Source organism: Osmerus eperlanus, chromosome 23 (assembly GCF_963692335.1).
Source record: "Osmerus eperlanus chromosome 23, fOsmEpe2.1, whole genome shotgun sequence".
Classification (NCBI taxonomy): Eukaryota; Metazoa; Chordata; class Actinopteri; order Osmeriformes; family Osmeridae; genus Osmerus; species Osmerus eperlanus.
In genome coordinates, this window is record NC_085040.1 from 6,895,614 (window position 1) to 6,915,825 (window position 20,212).

Sequence of the window (20,212 nt, forward strand, 5' to 3'; positions counted from 1 at the left end):
GTAGCCGTAGTTTACGAATGCACCAAAACATGACACTTCACCTTGTAGGGAAAAGCAACATTCATGAGTGCTTCAAAGGTCAAGCTTGTTGTCGCCCCCCCCCCCCCCCTCCCCCCCCCCCAAAAAAAAGCCTGATTCTTATGATCACTGGTGTATTGCTCTGTGAAATTGATTTTCCTGTCGTTGGGAGCAGTGCACTGCTCCCGCCGTACGGTGCTTCACTGGGCTGCCATGACACTGCAGTGCAATCCACAGCCTCCGTCATCCTCTCTGTCGGGAGACATGCAGGAGGTTAGGGTGGAGACACGGATATCACACAGTAAGGAGGCACATTAGAGAAAGATCCTGGGTGTAATTTGGACCGACAAGTCCCGAGGAGTATCTAATCATCACGTGATCTTATTATGTCACGCCATGTTATATGTAACGTCGTTAGAGAACAGAACAGCCGTGCGTATCTGTTTCCTGGTCAGTTTGAGAAGGCTGTATATTCCCTTTAAACTTAATGAACAGATTCACCAGTGCTGGTCTTCCTTCCTCTTTGACATCTCAGCCAGGGCTTACTCTGCCATAACAGGCTCCAACTGGGAACACACAATCGATAAACACACACGACCCCATGAACTCTCTTCATAACCTGCTAGTAAATACCATTGAAAAGCCTGAAATGTGATGGTGTGGTGGGCAATGGGTTTAATCAATTATTTGGTTTGGAATGAGATATTGTTGTTGTTGTTTGTGTGTGCTAAATAACTCATATTAAGGTCAATAGGGAGCTGAACAATCTAGGTAAGACATGTGATGCCCTCAAACCAGAGAAGACAACTCACCAGTTCATTTCCTTGTCGCTGATAATAACAGTATGTTTTTGTCCCTAGGCGTGACTCCTAGCACTGGGTCCAGCGTCACTTCTCAGGGACCCTGCTAATAGGGGGCGGGGGGGGGGAGGGGTGCACTGTTCCCTATTCACTAACTGCATGTTCTTTTGAGAATCCACAAGAAATGAAAAGGTTGTTTTATAAGCGGCATCAGAACGAAGCTACACAACCCTGAAGTGGATTTGTGTTAGTGCCGTTACAAACGAGTGACCCTTTATTGGGTGTGCTCAAGCCTTCGGCGAGAGCACAACCTTTGTTCTCTCACATATATATTATTGGGTGTGCTTTGCCTTCGGCAAGGGCACAACCTTTGTTCTCTCACATATATATTATTATTATTATTCTTTTTGCCCCCCTAAAACTCAGTCAATATTTGGCCTACATAGACAAAGTAGGTGTCAAAAGTTTCGTCTTGGTAGCGATTGAGTTGCTTCTATTGGAATTTACGTTTCGTTGCATGGTTTAGGCTGAAGTTAAGTTTTTGTGGCGAAAAGTGAAGCTAACGGTGGCTAATTTGCTAGCCACAGTCACTGACGTTACTAACGTCACTACGTCACTAACGTCACGAAAACACGCGTGACTACCTTTGGCAGAACATTCGTTTCGCATCTGTTAACTTGGGGGATAGCTAGGCTAACTATAGCTTTACTGCAAGGCAGCTTCAGAAACGCCACAAGCAAAGAGGCCAGGGTGATAACTATTTACTAATTTTACTTTCTGATATGACACACAATTGTGACGTGTAATGTACAATATAAGCTGATTTTATTAAGGAAGTACATCTACTTTCGGAAACAGTAGTCTACTATGTCACTGAAGTATTAGCATCATGACATTAGCCTCTGTTGCCCGGGCAACACATACTACAGTGGTCTATGATGCATCTGTTTTCAATCGTTAAAATAAACATTCCTCACAAATACATTTTCGTTGTAGGATTTATTATGACATTACATTACAAGTAAACGATTTGTGGGTGAAATTATCATTACCTGTGGTTTCAAACCAGTGTTGCTCACTGAAACGCTGTAGCCTACTGTACGCGAGACACTACAAAAACATCTACAGCTGTAGGAAGTCAAACGGCGACAGAACATGTTCGGCACTCCCCTTACTTAAATCAAAAATCTATCTAACTACTAACCTTAACTTCATTGCCACAGCCTAAACTTTGTCAATCTGTTCATGAAAATAATTAATTTCAGCCTAAACCGTACAACGGAAGGTTAAATCCAATTCAACCAACGCAATCGCTGCCAAGACGAACACAGCAGTAGTCTACTGTACTGTAGTAGTACAATTTACCGGGGCAGCTTCTCCACACAGGGCTATATCGCGCTTGGTGTTGTTACTGACAATGACCGCTACCAGTGAGCTTTTTATTAAAGCGATTTTCCACTAAATAAATGTCAAGCTTATTTACGTTTTTGGGGGCATATTTTCAGTTAGCAGATGGTACTGTTTGAATCTCGATTCCATCTTCTACTGCCGGGTAACGTCATAGAATAATCTTCAAAGGGGGTTCTTTATTAATGAATGAATGCAATGAGTAGGCTAAATGCCTGAAAATATCACGAGAAGGGAAAAACTTAAAATGACGTTTAAGTCATAGAGATTAGGTCAATTTTTACACCGGTCTGCCAAATTTATTCGTTTTGATTCAACGATGAGGCTGCCTCTTGCAGGGGAAATGAGAAGACATCTATTTCATTCTACACTTCACTCGTATTTTCATTTGTAAATGAGCAGCAAAAAAAAATGTCATTCAAAAACGGACCCCTGTGCAAACAACGCAAGCAAGCACACCCTACAATTTCCCCAGAAATTGTACCCTCTCTAGTTTCATCTACATTGCGTTTACAGTTACAATGTCTCTTTGCAGCCATCTCTCATTTGAGGGGCTCCAATTGTACTCTGTGGGATACTGAAATAGCAGTAGCAATAGGAAAGTCTTGACGAACGTTCAATTCCCTACCCTATTCATGTATTGGGGCATTAAGGCACGTCCAACTGTGTCATTAAACGAAATAATGGGACAGCTACTGCTGCCTGTGGCAGCATACAGCAATTATTGTTTTCACCTTCTCAAAGAAGTACAAAGCATGAGCAAAACTGGGATCCATCCGTCGCCCCTTCCCTCCCACAAGGTACGGTGTGGCTCTTCATACACCAAATCGTTTGTGATCCACGGAACCGCCCCGTTCGGAATCCAAAACGTGGGTCAAAATGTTATTGTGTGTGGGAAGAGTCTTTTCCTTCCACGTGCTGCCATTTTGTGTGGAGTCGCACAAAGAAAGAGTTGCTTGAAGTATACGAGTGAAGCACACGATTAACCACACCGAGCAACATGCAATTGCAGATGTCATTTTAAAAGCCTCAACAGGGTTCTCTACTGCTTCCACACCTGAGGCACTGGTAATAATTACCTTCTGCAAGAGACACTACTTGTGATCCCGAGGGCTCGGGGTATGAAAACGTCTGCTCATTTAAAAGGCACGGTTTTGTACTGTTCACTCCAAGTCATTGATGCTGCTCATGTCACTGAAGACTGTGACTGTGGCAAGAGGGGGGGGGGGGGTCTGTGTTGTAACAGCGGTCTCAACAAAACTCGTTTGAAAGCCGAGTGAAGGGATGTTGGGGCGCGCTCGCCCACTGCTTTAGTGTTTTGTACGTGTTTTTGCCTCATTGTGAGATTTTGCCTCAGAATGAGACGTGTTGTCTCATTCTGTACAACTGTGCCTGCTAGCCTCTGTGTATGTTGCTCATTGTGCTGGTCCCATGTTTTTATGTGTGTGTTGGTGTGTGTGTGTGTGTGTGGGGGGGGGGGGTGGAGGAGTTGGGGGCCCAGGGGGTTGTCCATGCAGGTGTGCGTGTGTGTGTGTGTGTGTGTTTCCGCAGCTTTCATTTGCTTGACTTGATCCTCTCTCCAGGGTGCGACTCAAATTGATTAAATTCGCCAGGTAAGACGAGAGGCTGAACGGAGCCTCCGAGCAATTACCTGGCAGCACGCCTCACGTAAACTATGGATCCTACACCTTCCTACCTCCTATAGGTTGATAGAACACGCAGCTTTTTTTTTTTTAGGGGGAGGGGTGGATTATAAACACCATGGCTTGGGCTCAGCTTTTGAACGTCTCATCCACATTCATCTAAGCATCAATATTTATCGACACGCTAGCCCCTGAGCCCACCGGATACTTCCTGTTTTACGATTATAGGAAGTGACATCTGTGTGGTCAGGGGAAACGGCTGTCTGGTCTAAGGGCTGCCGCTATCTCTCCGCGGGGCCTCTCTGGAGCACCTGAGCTCCACCGCCTTGAAGCGAAAAGGCACATGTTTATCCAACATCCTGCCTTCAAAATGGGGTAGTTAAAATGGCCAACTTGGGGCATTATGGGCAGTTATGATAAGTGTTAGGGCTTTATTTTGTGCTTAGTCTTGACAGCGGTGGACGTATTGTTACATTAAATTTAGTCATTTTAGCAGACGCTCTTTCCCCCGAGGCAAGTAGGGTGAAATGCCTTGCCCAAGGACACAACGTCATTTCGCACGGCCGGGAATCGAACTGGCAACCTTCAGATTAACAGCCCGATTCCCTAACCTCCCTAAAGTGCTCATGAAAGGCCCGAAGAAAGTTTATCCCGAGGCAGACAGATACAAACATTCGAAACCTTCCACACATCAAGAGCCCGCGCACAAGCTAGCCCCGCTGCATCGCCCCGAGCCAGCGCTGATCCCGTCGATGCGGGGTCCTTGTGCAGCCCACCGAACCTGGCAGCATCCACGTAGGCAGATTGGTTAAATTAATAATGATCCTGCAGCAGCTGAGCATATTGACTTGTTTTCTTCCTCGCGTCTCCCAGACCTGGCTTCCAAACCCCTCTATTTACACAGCTGGGCTGGATTCAAAACCGTCCTCCACGCAATCGCAGTGCTCCGTACCTTCCCCCAGTTCACTCCTTCTCGTATACAAGTGGCACGGCTGTAACAGCGACGAGCTAATGGGAGTCATTCTTCCAGAAATAATTGAGTCTTTTGAAGTATCTTAATTGCATTAAAATCCTCACCCACAGTGAGATGTGTAAACCTAGCCTCGATGTGGCTGCGTGCGCGACGTCCAGCGCACATGTGGAGTGCACTACGTTTATTATCTTGGCGGTGGGTCGCGGGGTTGTTTTGATTGCAAAGGCGCTGTGTGACTTATCAATTAGGTACCCGTTGTTCCCTCCCTGCATCCTCTTTTACCCTTCAGCAGAGCGCGGCAACTTTGACCTCGGCGGACATGATCTGAATTCCTTAATTCGTAATTCCGTAATTCCTGAATCTTTAATTCCTTAATTCTCTCACAATAAATCAACAGTCCTGGTCATGCAATGCAGTACTCGCAGATTCATAAGCATTCGGCTGGTTGTGTTTATTTATTGTAAAGGGCTGTTCCTTGAATTCTTCTAGAAAAGTCCTTACTTTTGGTTTTTCAGGTGTGTTTTGCCAGACCTTGGTGGAGACCCTGGAGGGGACCCCTGGTCTCCGGGTCGTCTGGAGCACCTTCAGGCCTCTGCTGCAGGGCAAGGTCCTCTACACTCCAGACACACCTGCAACCCGACGAATGGTGAAAGAGGTGAAGTATCCACCCCCCTCCCACCCCCCACCCCCTCCACACACACACACACACACACACACACTCAGCCCCTGTCTGAATGCAATCTTAACTCGAGTTGCCACACATGCCAAACCTGTGAACTGCTTGGATCCCTCTGGGAATAATTGAGCAAAGTGTTTGGGATTCTTACTAATTGGATATTTGAACTCCATAACCCCCATCCATCCCAAATGAGCGAGGAGGCATCCACATTAACAGGAACTAACATGAACCAAGATGTCACACACCATGGACTCCTCCAGAATCCCTCCACCCACCTCCCCAAAAACAGATCACAATCCAGCAAGAGATTAGCTCAGGGAGAAATGGAGGATGTCATGTATTTTTTCATGCCATTTCTCCAGATATGAACATCATTTTTATAAACCGCGTAAGCAAAACAAACACATGGGCATGGCTGGATATTTTAGCTGGGAATATTGAGTGGGAGGTATCGAATAGGAGTGCTATCCACAGGCTTCACTGTGTACATGGCTCTGGTCCTGGTCACACTCCCCCCCCCCCCCCCCTTCCCTTCCCCCTCCCCCCCCTGCCTCTTCACTCCCCGGCAGTGCTGTATTGTTTACAACCCAGCGTTCGGGGGTAAATAACCCTATTTACATTTGTCTCCGCGGGAGGTAGAATCTGATGAGGCTCTCCAGGGAATAGGTGAAACGCACAGAAGCTGCACGCTCTCTCAAGGTTGCTCCGGCGCCAAAAGAAAATGAGTTGACTCAGTGGTTAGACTCCTCTCAGTAGGACGAAGGAAGGGGGGGTGTGGTGGGTTTTCATAATCACCATTCTGTATTTCAATATTTTTTGGGCCTTTTTTTATTTTTTTCTCCTCCCAAGGCAAATAGTACATTCAACGCCTTGGCCATGTTGAGGGAGCTGGCGGACGCCTGGGACGTTCTTGGACCTCGGCTTTGGAACTTCCTTCAAGATGGCCGCCAAGTCAATGCACTGCGGGTAAGTTGAGCTGATATTTGAGTGGCACTGCGAGGATTTGAGAGGTGCTTCTTCCATTTCTCTCAATTTACTCTGGAAGACTGATTTTTTGGAGGGTCTGAAATCAGGGCTAACCAGTCAGTCTGTCAGTTGTGTGTCTTGGATATCAAATTTGAACAACCCCATCCATGTGATTGGAAGATCAATCAAGGGTTTCAAATGCACTTTTTTGATCTAGTACTGGGTGTACCAGTACTAGTACCGACACATTTCATATATATATATATATATATATAGAATGGATATCCTACTTTGTTGCATTTCCTGCAGGGTAGTGGAAACTGAGAGGGAGGTGTAATAATGGATAAGTGCAGGATAATTTTCACCCTACCGGTCAGGCGGAAGGGATTAGCTGCACACACCTTCCCATGATCTCTCTCTCCCTTTCCTTTCCTTCTCTCTCTCTCTCTCTCTCTCTCTCTCTCTCTCTCTCTCTCTCTCTCTCTCTCTCTCTCTCTCTCTCTCTCTCTCTCTCTCTCTCCCCCCCTCTCCCTCTCTCCCTCTCTCTCCTTTTCCCTTCAGCCCGTTCTCCCTTTCTCTCTCAATATCCCACTCTCTTTCTCTCTCTCTCCCTCCCTCCCTCCGTCACTGGGAGCTGACATTACTCCTGTGTCACTTCAAATGAGCTTATAGGCAGCTAGGGGAGTGGGCGCGAGCGCTCCATATAGCGAGGGTATTCATTACCCTAGCCCTAACCTTTACACAAATGGGCCGGCAATTCTCCTTTGTCTTCATTTTCCCCTCCACCGAGTGAAGCCGACTCCCCACAAGCCTGTGGACCCAGCAGCACAGGTGCTGTGTCATCCACAGAGGTCTCTCAAGGTTTTGGAGACTTTTCCACACTGATGGAGCAATTACCACACCTGTTTGAGTTGCAGCTGGGTGGCTTATCGTTGGCGGGAGATGGGAGGATAAACGCGCGTGTCATTCTCGCCTTACAGTACAGGGGCCGGGAAAGTCGTGTGCCGTATTTCAATGACGATCCTCAATTCACATGACTTTTCAATGTCATCCTTCCGTTTCCATCCTTCCACAGGCATGCCTTGGATGAAAGCGTGGGCCCAATGATTAAAATGTAAATGGTCTCGATACTGCGACAGACTCTCCGATGAAACATTCAAACGCATGCCATGTGCTCAGAGCAGTGTAAAACACTGGCCAGTGTGATTTGGGTTACAGGATGTATTCATTGTGTTGATTTGGGCCTGACTCAACAGTTGCATCCTAGCATTATCATTCAATATGATGAATGATATCAAGATGAGGAAATTAATATGTGCTCTGTTTTTAATGAGGAACGCGCTTCTGATCATTATTGATGATAAACCATTATATCCCTCAAGGAAGTTCTGACATCTTCATGAGAATAACCGTCTGTCGATAAAGGCTTAAGACTTAAAGAGTTTTACATTCCCTGTTCGCCGTAGGGATCTGACCGTTTTGCCTCTTTCAAAGGCCGTAGATAAACAAGTCCGTTTTTCGTTTTTCGCTTGAAGACCTTCTCTTGTTAGATAATCTAATCTGACACATGGTCAACAAGGTTAAAAAGCATATCTGCAACTATCTGCTCCAAATGCCACTGAACATTAAGAACAGAACGACATGCTTGTTTGTAGCGCACAAAGAAGTTTGCCCCAATTCAATTAATCAATTCCATTCTTCTTCTCCAACCAAGTCGCTACTGTGAAGACTGAATAGAAATGTTACTGTCGACTTTTATGGTTGCATGCACCGTATTGAATTTCTGATACAGATCTTGAAACGAAATGTATTGCAGCCACTACCATGAGGCCAGAAGATATGGTAAAGATGATTTTCAGAAAGGTCATGGGCAGCATAGAGATTACCTCATTTGACTCTTTGACCCCAGATTAAACAGAATATCATCAGAACTGTTGACACTGAAATTCCAGCACACACCAGCCCCAACATGTTTCCACCTCTGCTAACGTACTGGTCTGCCTAGAATTTAAAAGGTGTAACTGATCGACCGCTGACCCCCAAAAAAATCGAAGAACAAAGGGAAATAATTGTGATGTCTGGAATATACATGTGCAGTATATAGAGTAAATGATGCAGAGACAATTCTTCATGAGGTTCTGCATTAGTATTTGGTATTCCAATGTGATTATCGATCGTTGTTACCATGGTTGTATTTATTCATGGTGGCGCTGCGAAGCCAACTTAAACAGAAGCTGCTCAAACCTAACCCGCCGTGAAGAAACCACCTGACCAGAAGCAGGTTATGTAACCCGTCACTGCTTGACAGAGTCCAGCAAACACAGACCCACTGACGGAGACCATTTGCATTAAGATTAGCATATCTCTTCCTTAACCTATCCCGTGCCGAGCGGACTCACGCAGCGAAGGCTTGAGCTGACAGCGGGAAAGGGAGGGGGGCAGGGGGTGCGGTGGGGCGTTCACATAACTGTACATACAGTATGTGCATGTAGACGGGTGCACATGCATCCATATGTGCATGCATAAATTGAACTTCTGTTACAGTGTGTGTATCTTTCTACGTGGATGTAAGTGTGCATTTGTCTGTATGTTTTTCTCTGTGTGTGTGTGTGTGTGTCTGTATGTGTGTAGCCTGTCAGAGTGTGAGTGTGTATGAAGACGCGCCTCTGAACTCTGTGTGTCTGACTGGCGAGATGCATGTTTATGTTCAGGTCTTCCTGCTTGGGTGTGCTGCACGGCCATGAGAGAGGAGAGAGCTGTGGTGTAAATCACAGAGCTGGAAGTACAACAGTGCCATCTAGCTTAAGTGTCTTTAATTATGTCTGCCTAAACGACAAGAGCAGAGGCAACAGCAAAGGCAAAAAGAATGACCTGCACTACCTGAGGCCAATGCAAGTGTTCTCTCATCTCAAGTCGAGATGTGTTTGCGTAGCACGTTTCACACTCGCCCCCAGATCAGCACCGATAAACTGACAGAACCTTCGGAGGAGAGAAGGAAAAACGCCCAAAGCTCCATTCCGGCATTTTCCATTTCCAAATGGCTTCCCTGTGCCTCCGTCTGGCATCGCATCGATCGTTATGTAATCTGGATGAGTGTAAATGACCAAACTCTTAAGCCCTCTTTCTGATTTCCAAATCAGAGCCTGTTGGCTAATCCGCTGTTTGCCGTCGGCCTCAACCAGCAACTGACCAGCTCAAGATTTTCGGCCGAGCAGCTGGCCAACTTCCTGTACAACGGGCCCCCGGAGGAGCGGCCCGCGGGCATGCCGCCCTCAGACTGGCGCGACATGTTCAACACCACCAGCCAAGTCCTGGAGCTCCTCAAGCAGTTCATTGGGGTAAGTCTGTATTTACTCATTGTATCTATATAGATTTGATTTCCTTCTAAATCCCTACATGTTTAGCGTTCATTAAAACAAGGCTGTCGAGTTCAGGAACTTTCCCATGGAGTCTTGAAATAATATTTGGTTCTACAAATGGACAGCTTTGATGTGTGGGAACGTCACCCGAATGATGGCAGTAAGCTGTCACTGTCTTTGCTGTTACGTCTGGTATGATTGAAAAGTTGTTAAAAAGAGTTGTTTTTGCGTGAATACCTAACTCATGAAACATACAGTATTTGTCTCCAAACAGAAACACACGGGCAGGTAGTGAGAATTCGATATATTGATCTCTGAGGTTGTGTGCAGTCATACTTCATGTTCGATTTATATTATTAGTCACGTTTCAAATTCCTTATAATGTGTCCACCCATGAGGACTGAATGGGAGATGGCAGTGACTGGCTCTGGGGCTTAGCCACACATGATAAATGCATTTCAGGCTGATACGATCGATTTTCTTTCCCTAAACCTCATCAAATGTACAGTTCTAAAAATGGATGCTGGGTTGTAAAACTGTTCTGGGTAATTGTGGTGTTGTTTTGTTGAGATACACCTTATGCTGCGTGTGTTGACTTTGAGAATGTTGGTAATAGAATGTCTGTGCTATTGTATATGTTCAAAATCAGTTTATACATGCCCAAGTCAACTGATGTTATACTCTCTCTATATATAAATATAATATTATAGAAAACATCAATGTTTCACGTTCTTATCACCTAAAAAGCACACCACAGCAGCAAATGAGTATGGCTTCAGGAATGAAGCCATACGATTGCCATGTCTTCGAGATCCAATGCTAATCTCATCAGGCTGGATGTCAGTCAGTCGCTCCCTTGCGGGGCCATCGTGTCACGGCTGCGCGTCCCTCCGACTCCTCACGGCAAAGGAAGTGATCGCGGATCAGCCCAGGGGGGATTTGGGGAAGGCGCCCGCCCGCGTCTGTCAGGCGGAACCTTCCGCGGTGTGGGAGTCTAGCTCCTCTGATCACTGACTTGTGAGGGCGAAGACGACGTGTCAGGTGTTTTGGGGCGGGGGAGATGGCTGATGCTCTATCGAGCACGTTTTCCTTCTCAGCCAATGAGATTCCTGGGTAGGATGGCTCAGGGGCGCATTGCTGACTGGATGTTTACGCCGTCACATCTGGTGGCTGAAAACATCCATGTTAACTCTGCGTCAACAGTCTGTAATGCAGTCGACCCAGCTGTAGGGTATTATAACTTTATATGTGAAAAGTTCAATCAGTAGATCATTTAGACACTGTAGTGATATTTTACTACTGATTATGATGATTAGTGAGTCTGAAATCATCTGCTGAACTAATGCATCATTAATAGTATGATGCTTGGGAAGAGACATGTGCCAAAGCATATAAGAGAGAGAGAGCTATAAGAAGCATATATATGGAAGAGAGAAAGGACAAAGATTGTAGATAGGGGAAAAGGTATCATAACAAGCTGCAGGAATGGTGTGACATGTGTGGACAGCTGTCAGGTTAGACCGCCCTGCCTCCCCGGATGACTGGATCATTACAGTCCACGGGAGACTGGCTACAGAGCCGTGGCGCATCGCTGGTCTGAAACCCGGGGAAAACACAAGCGGGCCGACATCATTTGTAACCCGGACTTTCTTCGGTCCCCTCGTTGCCCGGCAGTCCAACACATTTGCACCCCTTCACCATCTCTCGGACTGCCCGTCTTCCACTCTCTGCCCAGTCACTCCTTGTGATGGATGAGAATGTTCCAGAGTTACAGTGTTATCCGCAGCCCTGCAGGAGGACGGGCGCCATATGTTGTCTGTCATCGCGTTCGTTGTCGCAGATCGTGTTCGTCGAATGAGATTTCGGGCAATAAAAAAATACGATTATGGCATGTTAAAGAAATGACGAAGGTGAATGTTATATAAGAATACAAAGAAAACGAGCAGGTTCGACTCGTGTTCTTCCAGGTGAAAAGACAAATCGTGTTCTACTCCTCCTCGTCTCAGTGACGACTTTTCTGGTTCTTGTTTACAGTGTCTGGACCTGAATAAGTTTGAGGCTGTCCCCAGTGAGAAGCATCTGGTGAACAAAGCCCAGGAGCTTCTGAAGGAGGACAAATACTGGGCCGGTATCGTGTTCCAAGACCTGAAGAACGATACCAGCACCCCCCCTCCTCACGTCAAGTACAAAATCCGCATGGATATCGACGAGGTGGAACGCACGAATAAGTTAAAAGAAAGGTACAGCCGTGTCTTTTCCCAAAGCAAAAAGGGAATGCACTACTCTACTGTACTGTACTTAACGGCCTTAAACGTATTCCATAGGAGTTCAATATCGGAAATAGACATTTTGCTGTCATATACCTCCCAAGCCTTTCTTAGCCTTTAATGTCAGAAGGGGGACAGCAGAAAGAACTAATGTTGGTTAAACGTCTTAGACTGTTTTCTCCTGCGGTTTCTCCCCTGTGGCTTGCTCTGAGACTCCAGCTGTGGTGTGTGTGGTTTTAACTAGGTCATGGTCCCCGGGGGCCAGAGACAACGCCTTCAACGACCTGCGCTACATTTGGGGAGGATTTGCCTACCTCCAGGACATGATGGACCACGGTATCATACGCACTCAAACAGCCACAGCCCAGCCCCTCGGTGTGTTTGTCCAGCAAATGCCATACCCCTGCTATGTGGATGACGCGTGAGTGCCCAAACCCTTCTTGTATGTGTCGGTTCATGATTATAGCAGGGAGGAGGCATCACCGCAATAAAGATCCGCTCACTCTGGGAGTTGACATTCGGCGCCATCACAGACCTGTGTAACGGCCGTCTCAGTCACTTAGGGTCTGCAGATTTCCCAGTGGAAACTTGGTGAAGCTACCTCTCCTCTCCTCTCCTTTTTTTTTTTTTTTTTGCTATGTCGATTTTTGCTTGTAACTGGTTTCATGTGCCATTAGTGGCTTTGGAGGGAAGGGAGAAACAACTTGTGTTAATATTGAAAAGGCAAACATGAAATTTTAATGACCATAAGGAGCTTCTGTCATTAATCGTGGCAAAGCAGATTTTTTCTTTTAAAAAACTAAGCAGATCAGTGCACTACGAACACAAAACAGTGTTCATTATTCTGCCAAACCACAAGTAATGCCTCAGTACCATCTAGTTCAATGGTTGATGGATCTTAGATTATTCGGTCTACCATCTTTGGTCCAACCGTACCATTCAATTCCATCTCTGCTTCACAAGTAAGACCGCACACACTGAACCACAATTCTCAACCACAAGTCCTTTGTGTGCGGAGATGGATTGAAGCCCTCTATTCTCTGTTACTCAGGTTTTTGTCAGTGGTGCTGTGTTATATCCCATTAGAATACCCATCTCTTACCAAGGGAGAAAAATGAGGTGGTGTTGCTCTCAATCTTCCGTAGCAACGATCTTCAGTGTCGAGAAAATGACTCCGCTCTACACGGCACTATCACCTCCATTAATAAACTCAAAGCCCAATGATGTCATTGGGGAACCGATAATTACAAGAGAGATTTAAGTCCAACAACACAATATAATCTTTCAGGGAAGGATACAGATCCCCCCCCCTCACCCCCCATCCATTGGATTTCACTGTGGCAAAGACCATCAATTTAATTAAAAAAATATACACCATGTATACAAAACCAGATTCATATGAACTCCAATTGATTCTTGACCTCCATATATTACAAACGGACATACTGTACGAAAAAACATGCATTGAAGGATAAATATGAAGAGGTTGTTGAACTGTGAATGTGGCAGCATAGCCATATATGTACCGTACACCAATACAAATTAATTTGGTAGGTACAGTGTTTATTTGTTTTCAGGGAAATACGCAATCTTCCAATGGTCTTCGAAACAGAGATATTGAAATGATGACATTGTTTCAGGATCCACACAAGAAAAAGAAAAAAAAGAAAAAAAAGACTAAATGTAAGGCAAGCTGATTTGCAGAGTTGGTAATGTAGCTATTGATTCGGCTTCAACAACAGGACATGCAAAAGGTCCTGCAAGAAGAGATTATTTCTTAGGCTGATAATGGACTTGTTTTCAGGTTATAGACAGTAGTTTTTGACCAGGCAGCACACACATCCTCTAACGACTCCCTAACACACCTGTGTGTGCGTGCGTGTGTGTGTCTTTCTAATGTTTCAAAGCTTTGGCTTTCCGAATCACACATTCGAAACAGAAAAGTCTAGTTAGTCTAGCAGCTGCTTGTGTCTGCGCTCTCTCTGAGGGGTCTGCGGCCAACATGCTGTCACATTCTGGTGGTCTGCTGTTCTCTCCCAGGGCGCTTAAGGGAAGAAATATGTTTCCTCTTCATCATTTGCAAGTGAGTGTTGTGAAATGAGCTGAAATGAGGCAATCACAGCGACGCATAATGCCATTCCACTGCCTCAGTTTCTTTTTTCCCGAAACAAAGGATTAATAATAACGTAAGATAAATAGGAGCTATAAAACAGTGCAATACCCTTGGTCCCTCCGCCATTTACTCTTTCGCCTGCCTAGCCATTTGGGCATTTGCGTAAATTATTAACACTTGAAAACTGTTATTTCATTCATTAATAATGAGAGGAGAATTGCAAAAAGGAAGATGCACTAAGATTCAGGGAGACACGCAAGAAAAAAGGACATCTCTGGTAATCATTTGAATCTAGAGCTGTGTTGCATTGGTGGCAGAGAAAAGGCAGACAGGGAGTTGTGCATTCAGATGAACATGGCTGTAATCTTCTGTAACTGTTCTTCAGTTTGGAAAAGATCTGACTTTAAAATGCAATTCAAGAAAAGCAAGAGCGTTTCAGATGTATTTATACCGCTCATTAACAATTGAAAGAATGGCCTGTCACTTCAGGGATATAGAGCAAATAATACATTTGAATTCATACTGTAAATAATACACTGGGTTGGAACATGAATAGAAATCAGCACACGTTCAAGAGGGCATTATGTGATGCTCATTCTTAGACTTAAGACTTAAGGAGCAACTTTACACCCCAATTTCAGCCTTAGCACGGCACTTCATATATATATACATATGTTTTTTATTTAAATGCTTTCTGATAACTTGGTGTGGGGGAATTTTCACCTGTATTTATTATTTGGCCTACCTCAAATGCACAGTGATACAAGAACACTGGCAATGTTTATAAACAACCTGTCCCTATGATGTCCAGTATCTTGAAAAGGCACTCACATGTCACAAATGTATTCAAACGTTTTGAACTACTCGGGACGATAAGAGATCTAAGAATGACACCAGACCAAGGTTGATGAACTGTGCTGTGTGAAATCAGAAGGGATTCAGCGTTTAGTTACTTTTTGTTCCATATGTCAAAATACTTTTTGCAATAATAATGGAATGTCAGCAGTGGAACATGGATATGAAGTGCAATACAGAATATAACAAAATAGAAACAGTGATTTGTGAAATGGCACAAAATAGGCCGACCTAGCTGTATTTTGACAAAATACATGTGCAAACAAATTATTACAATGTGCACATACTGTTAAATCAAATTATTTTAAAAACATGTTCAAACTCCCCTGATGATTTATTTTGCTGAAGCTAGTCAGCCTCAGTGATGAATTTGCTGAAAATAAGACAAGAAGACTTTAACATAATTAACATATTCTCTTGGGTTAGAGCTGCTCCTCAATCGTTTGCTTCGGTTGGAATCTAGTCTCCCGCCTCTCCTAAATTTAGGTCACGACTGCCGATGTAACTCAAGCCACGTAACATGCACCCAGTAGGAGTTATATTACTTAAGCACCCTCAATCGATTGAAAATGTATTATTCAAGAGCATCTGGTGGCAAGGTTGACAGTGTCAAACGTGCTGAGGGTGTCTGATATTCCCGAGTGTCGAGAAGGGGTTAACAGGCACAGGCTCTGTCATTAACGAGACGTTACTATAGAATCGGCGCTCGGTAATAACGGGATTAGTATTCAAGCTGATGCAATCATTACCTGAGGCCTGGGGTGGAAAGAAGCCTTCCCTAGAAGCATCTTGAATCTCTTCAGGAAAACATTGAGTGTGACATTGACAGTTAAATCTTCAAGTTTAAGTGATGCCTGACACACTTTTTCAAAACTGTTGGCTCCCTGTTGCAGGTTTTGAGTTTTTTTTTCTCGTCTTCTTTTGGGTGTGAAGGTTAGCTTAGTTGCTGTTACAAAGCTTCCTGTGACAGCAAAGGTTCCTCTGGGAGGACAGGAAGACTCCAGCTATAAGGGCTGCATCTGTGTCCAATACGTGATGTGCTGTGCATCTCTGGTTTTCAATTCCAACTGAACCTAGCATCTTGAATTGTCGACTTAAATAAAGAACCCTAGTGAGTACAAGGACTGCACTGATATTCCTCTCTGTGAATGGCTTTTGGCATTTGATGGAGGAAGGGGAAGAAGAGGCCTTTCAAGCAATTCTCATCCTGTAAATGGATTTACATTACATTTACATTTACATCACATCTCTGGGACATTGAGCTGTAATTTGCAGTTAATGTGATGAGAAGTTCGTCTGTGATAATATCAGACAATATCTGTGGTTTTTGACCATCTCGAGGGAGCAGATTACCCAGGATGTCTTGCAACTAATAGCTTTTCCAGGTGGAAGGAAAAAATCTTTAGGCGCCCAGGAGAGAAAGAAAGGCTTGAGCCTATGGCTCTTGTAAAAAAATAAAAATAAATAAAAAAAGACTCATTGTTCAGGGGCAAATGACCAATTAAGAGAAGTAGGCTTTTGTGCTGCACGTTTTCTATTGGCAGGGGTTCAGTAGGCCCTTAAGCGAATCAATCCCCTAAAAGTTAGTGGAAAAATGAGCTCAGTGTAAATGTACTGGAAATGTACTTTGATACATTCTCTTAAGCGCAATGCCTGGGAAGTTGGATGCTATTTTGCAAAGAAGTGCACCCCCCCCCCATGTTCTGTCCACCTAGCTGTGAGAATATGTGCTTTTCTTGCAGTATGTGGATTGCATTTTCGGGCTGCAAGCATAATTAATATGTGAAATCCATACTTTGTCAAATGTTAAGGCCAGTTTATACCCCTTTACAGTTTGATAGAGCAACGACAGCACTCTGTTATATTGGAGCCTTACAAGATATTGACATGGCATTTTGGTGGCATTATGAAGCAGGGTTTAATATGGTCTTATTGTACTGTTACGACATCAAAACATACATCATTGTGGACATGACATGGAGCACTAAATGGCTAGATTGAGCTGATGCGCCAGCTTTATGAAGGTTAGCTCGCGGTAAAATCCACCTCATCGGTGTCGGATCTTTCAATGTATTGGGTTCCTGATTAAAAACCATCAAAGTGTTGGGCACCGTGGCTCACACGGTGCGACGTTGACATTTACTGCATCAGCGTAAACTCGACTTCCTCTTTTGATATTGAAACCGAATGGGTCAGTTCAGTGAATGGAAATGCGATTGTGGGTAGGGTTAAAGTGGATTTGATAATCGATCATGCAGCATTTTAAGAAATGTTTTGACTACAATTTAATGAGAACCCCTCAATTCGATAGCATGTGTATTTACATCTGAACGCTTGATAGGGCTGTACCTTCATTTTTACAAAAAGACACTCTCAAATTGATTTAGTTATTGATGCAACAAGCTTTTAAGACTCATCACTGCACATCCTGTTCAAACATCTTTCGGTATCGGCACAAAGGGAAGTCTACAACAGATAATCAATAAATAATGCATTAAGTCCCATCCTGTTGCATCTTCTCCATATCAAACGCCGGCCAGTCGATACCCCCCCCCCCCCCCCACACACACACCCCAGCCGGCTGTTTTCTGACCTCTTCGATCCACCTCCCTCTGCTACCAGCTTCGTCCAGAGCATCGGAGCCATCCTCCCCATGTTCCTGGTGCTGTCCTTTATGTACTCCATCTGCATGATGATCAAAGGCCTGGTCCTGGAGAAGGAGCTCAGGCTCAAGGAGGTCCTGCGGGCCGTCGGCGTCCGCAACGGAGCTCTGTGGCTCGCCTGGTTCGTCGAGAACTTGGCACTGCTCGCGGTGCCGTGCGTTCTAATGAGTGTCCTGCTTAAGGTCAGTGTGGAGGGCGGGATGTGCGAGGCAGGCAGTCCAATCACAAAGCGCACGTCATGGGCCTTTTCGCTACTTGTTTTGGGTTATTGAGTTGTGACCTGTACCCTAGTGTGACCTGTATCCCTTGCTCAGTGTCCCCTGGTCCTGTTGACTTCACGCTGTAAGCATGTTCGCCACTCTCACTCAATTAGGGCTAGGGGTTAGGGGCTAGGGCTAATCCTAAACCTTTCCATTTAGAAAAAAGTATTGCTTTAGGATTTGAATTTGAAAAAATAAATACATTATTTTAGGCAATGTAATTCATTTCTGATACAAGGTCACATTTAGAGACATGCATCAGAGAGCAATTGACAAACTTCAGACAGTTAGTGGTTTTGTATATTCTATAGATGTATACCATGAATGTGCTTTGTAGTTGGTCTGCCCCTGTTAATCACACAACTGCAGTAATTGAAGAAAAGCGTTGAGAAGAATCAGTCTTGACCTTTCATTTCTCACATCATGCCTCCATGCTGATGATTGAGCGTGGCGCTAAAATTGCGATCTTGCTTAATTGGAAATCAGCTCTATTGTGTGTAATTCCCACTCATTTCTTGTGATTGCATCACTCCTCATTGAACGCGGCACACATTAACCCGACCCTTACTGATAATCGGTCTTGAGAAGATATGGCACTGCAAAACGTAGGGCTGACGGGAGCTTTAAACGTGTGTCAATAACAAATGTGGGTTGTGTGACACATCGCTCCTCTCTGAAGGACCAATCAAGGAACACCTGCAAGGCTCAAAGCTGCAACCCATACTGAAATAGTGCAAAGATCTCCTCGAACAATTAGGGACTGAATCAGTATTGACAATATCTATATTAAGAGGAAATATCGTAGATGAAGCCTTCAGTTAGTGGTCACAGTCTCACAGTGTTCTGGTTAAGGGACGGCGCATGTTGCCTCCTTGCTATGCCATTTACTGGTGGAAATAAAAACGTGACTAAAAGAGATGTCAATTCTGCAGTAAAAGCTTGGGACCACAATTCCTCTCTCTGGTAATAATGCCTCACCCTAAACTGAAATGTGCCTTTCAACTAGATTCATGAGTTGCTGCCATGTTTGTGCCCCGAGTCATTGATCCTTTGGCATGTCATGAAGTGGCCTGTGGAATTCATCCCCCGTCTTTGGAGGGACGGGTGTCTAAAGTAAATTGAGGGACACATTGCAATGGGCCGCTGTTGGTGCTCATCACCGGTGGAGCCTTCCCCTCTGCCTCTTTATGCATAAGCTAGTAAAATAAAAATAATGATTCTTTATTTAGATCAGTTAATCAATTTTTGCAGTTTAATTAGAAAGTGTTCCTGGTAAATACAAACGATATTTGAGCAGCTGAGGAAAATGTAATTTCCCATCCCCTTAATGCGCTTGCCAGCCATCAACAATTTGTAAACATTAATAACAATAAATTGAGTTAGGTGGGTGCCTTGAAGGAACGATCGAGCATGATGTGTATTCAAATCATAGTCCCGTTCTAAATGATAATTTCACGGTCATTTTCAGCACATTAATATAACAGGGAATCAGAAGGTAATTATCCAGTGGCTGTGTATGGATTAGGTCTGACCAGTCATCATCAACACCTGAGTCCTTTTTTTCCCCTCCCACCCGTTGTGAATATGTATGACTTTTGGGGTGTTATTATTATCATAATTGTTACATGAGTGATGAGTTGATCAACTTTGGCCTCAATTTTGACCTATTTGTTTTCCCCCCAGGGTAACTCTAAGATGAGGTAAAAAGAAAAGTGGAAATATGTCCTTACAACAATATGTTTTTGTTGTACTTTTAGTAAAGTGTCCCCCATCCCTTTTTTGTTTGTCATGGTTACCCTGGTCATCTTCTGAATCTTTGATTTCAATGCATTTCTTGTTTACATCAGAGGAACGAAAACCCCTAGTTACGTCCGTGAAGGCGAAATCATGACCCCTCAATCTACAACAACGTCCAATCACAACAGTTTGCTGGGATTAGCCAACAGGCTCCTCTTTCCATCCTGCGCCCTTCCACCCTTCCCAACCCCCCCCCCCCCCCAATCCCTCATCCCACGTCCCTAGATTCCTCCGCACTCTTGCGCGATCCCTGCCGCTCTACCTGACTCTGGCCTGGATCTACTCGGTGGCCATGATAGTGAAGGGCATCGTCCAGGAGAAGGAGGCCAGGCTGAAGGAGACAGTGAGGATGATGGGTCTGAAAAGCTCCACCTATTGGCTGAGCTGGTTGGTGTCCAGCGGGCTGCCTCTT

General features: G+C 44.7%; 1 protein-coding gene across 1 annotated transcript in view; it reads left to right on the forward strand.

The window, feature by feature from the left end:
• LOC134009535 (phospholipid-transporting ATPase ABCA1-like) overlaps positions 1–20,212 on the forward strand; it is a 117,929-nt gene that overhangs the window by 16,799 nt on the left and 80,918 nt on the right. The window contains 6 exon segments of the mRNA XM_062449043.1: positions 5,357–5,496; positions 6,370–6,486; positions 9,627–9,824; positions 11,880–12,085; positions 12,357–12,533; positions 17,703–17,925. Of these exon segments, the coding sequence (XP_062305027.1) occupies positions 5,357–5,496; positions 6,370–6,486; positions 9,627–9,824; positions 11,880–12,085; positions 12,357–12,533; positions 17,703–17,925 (1,061 nt within the window).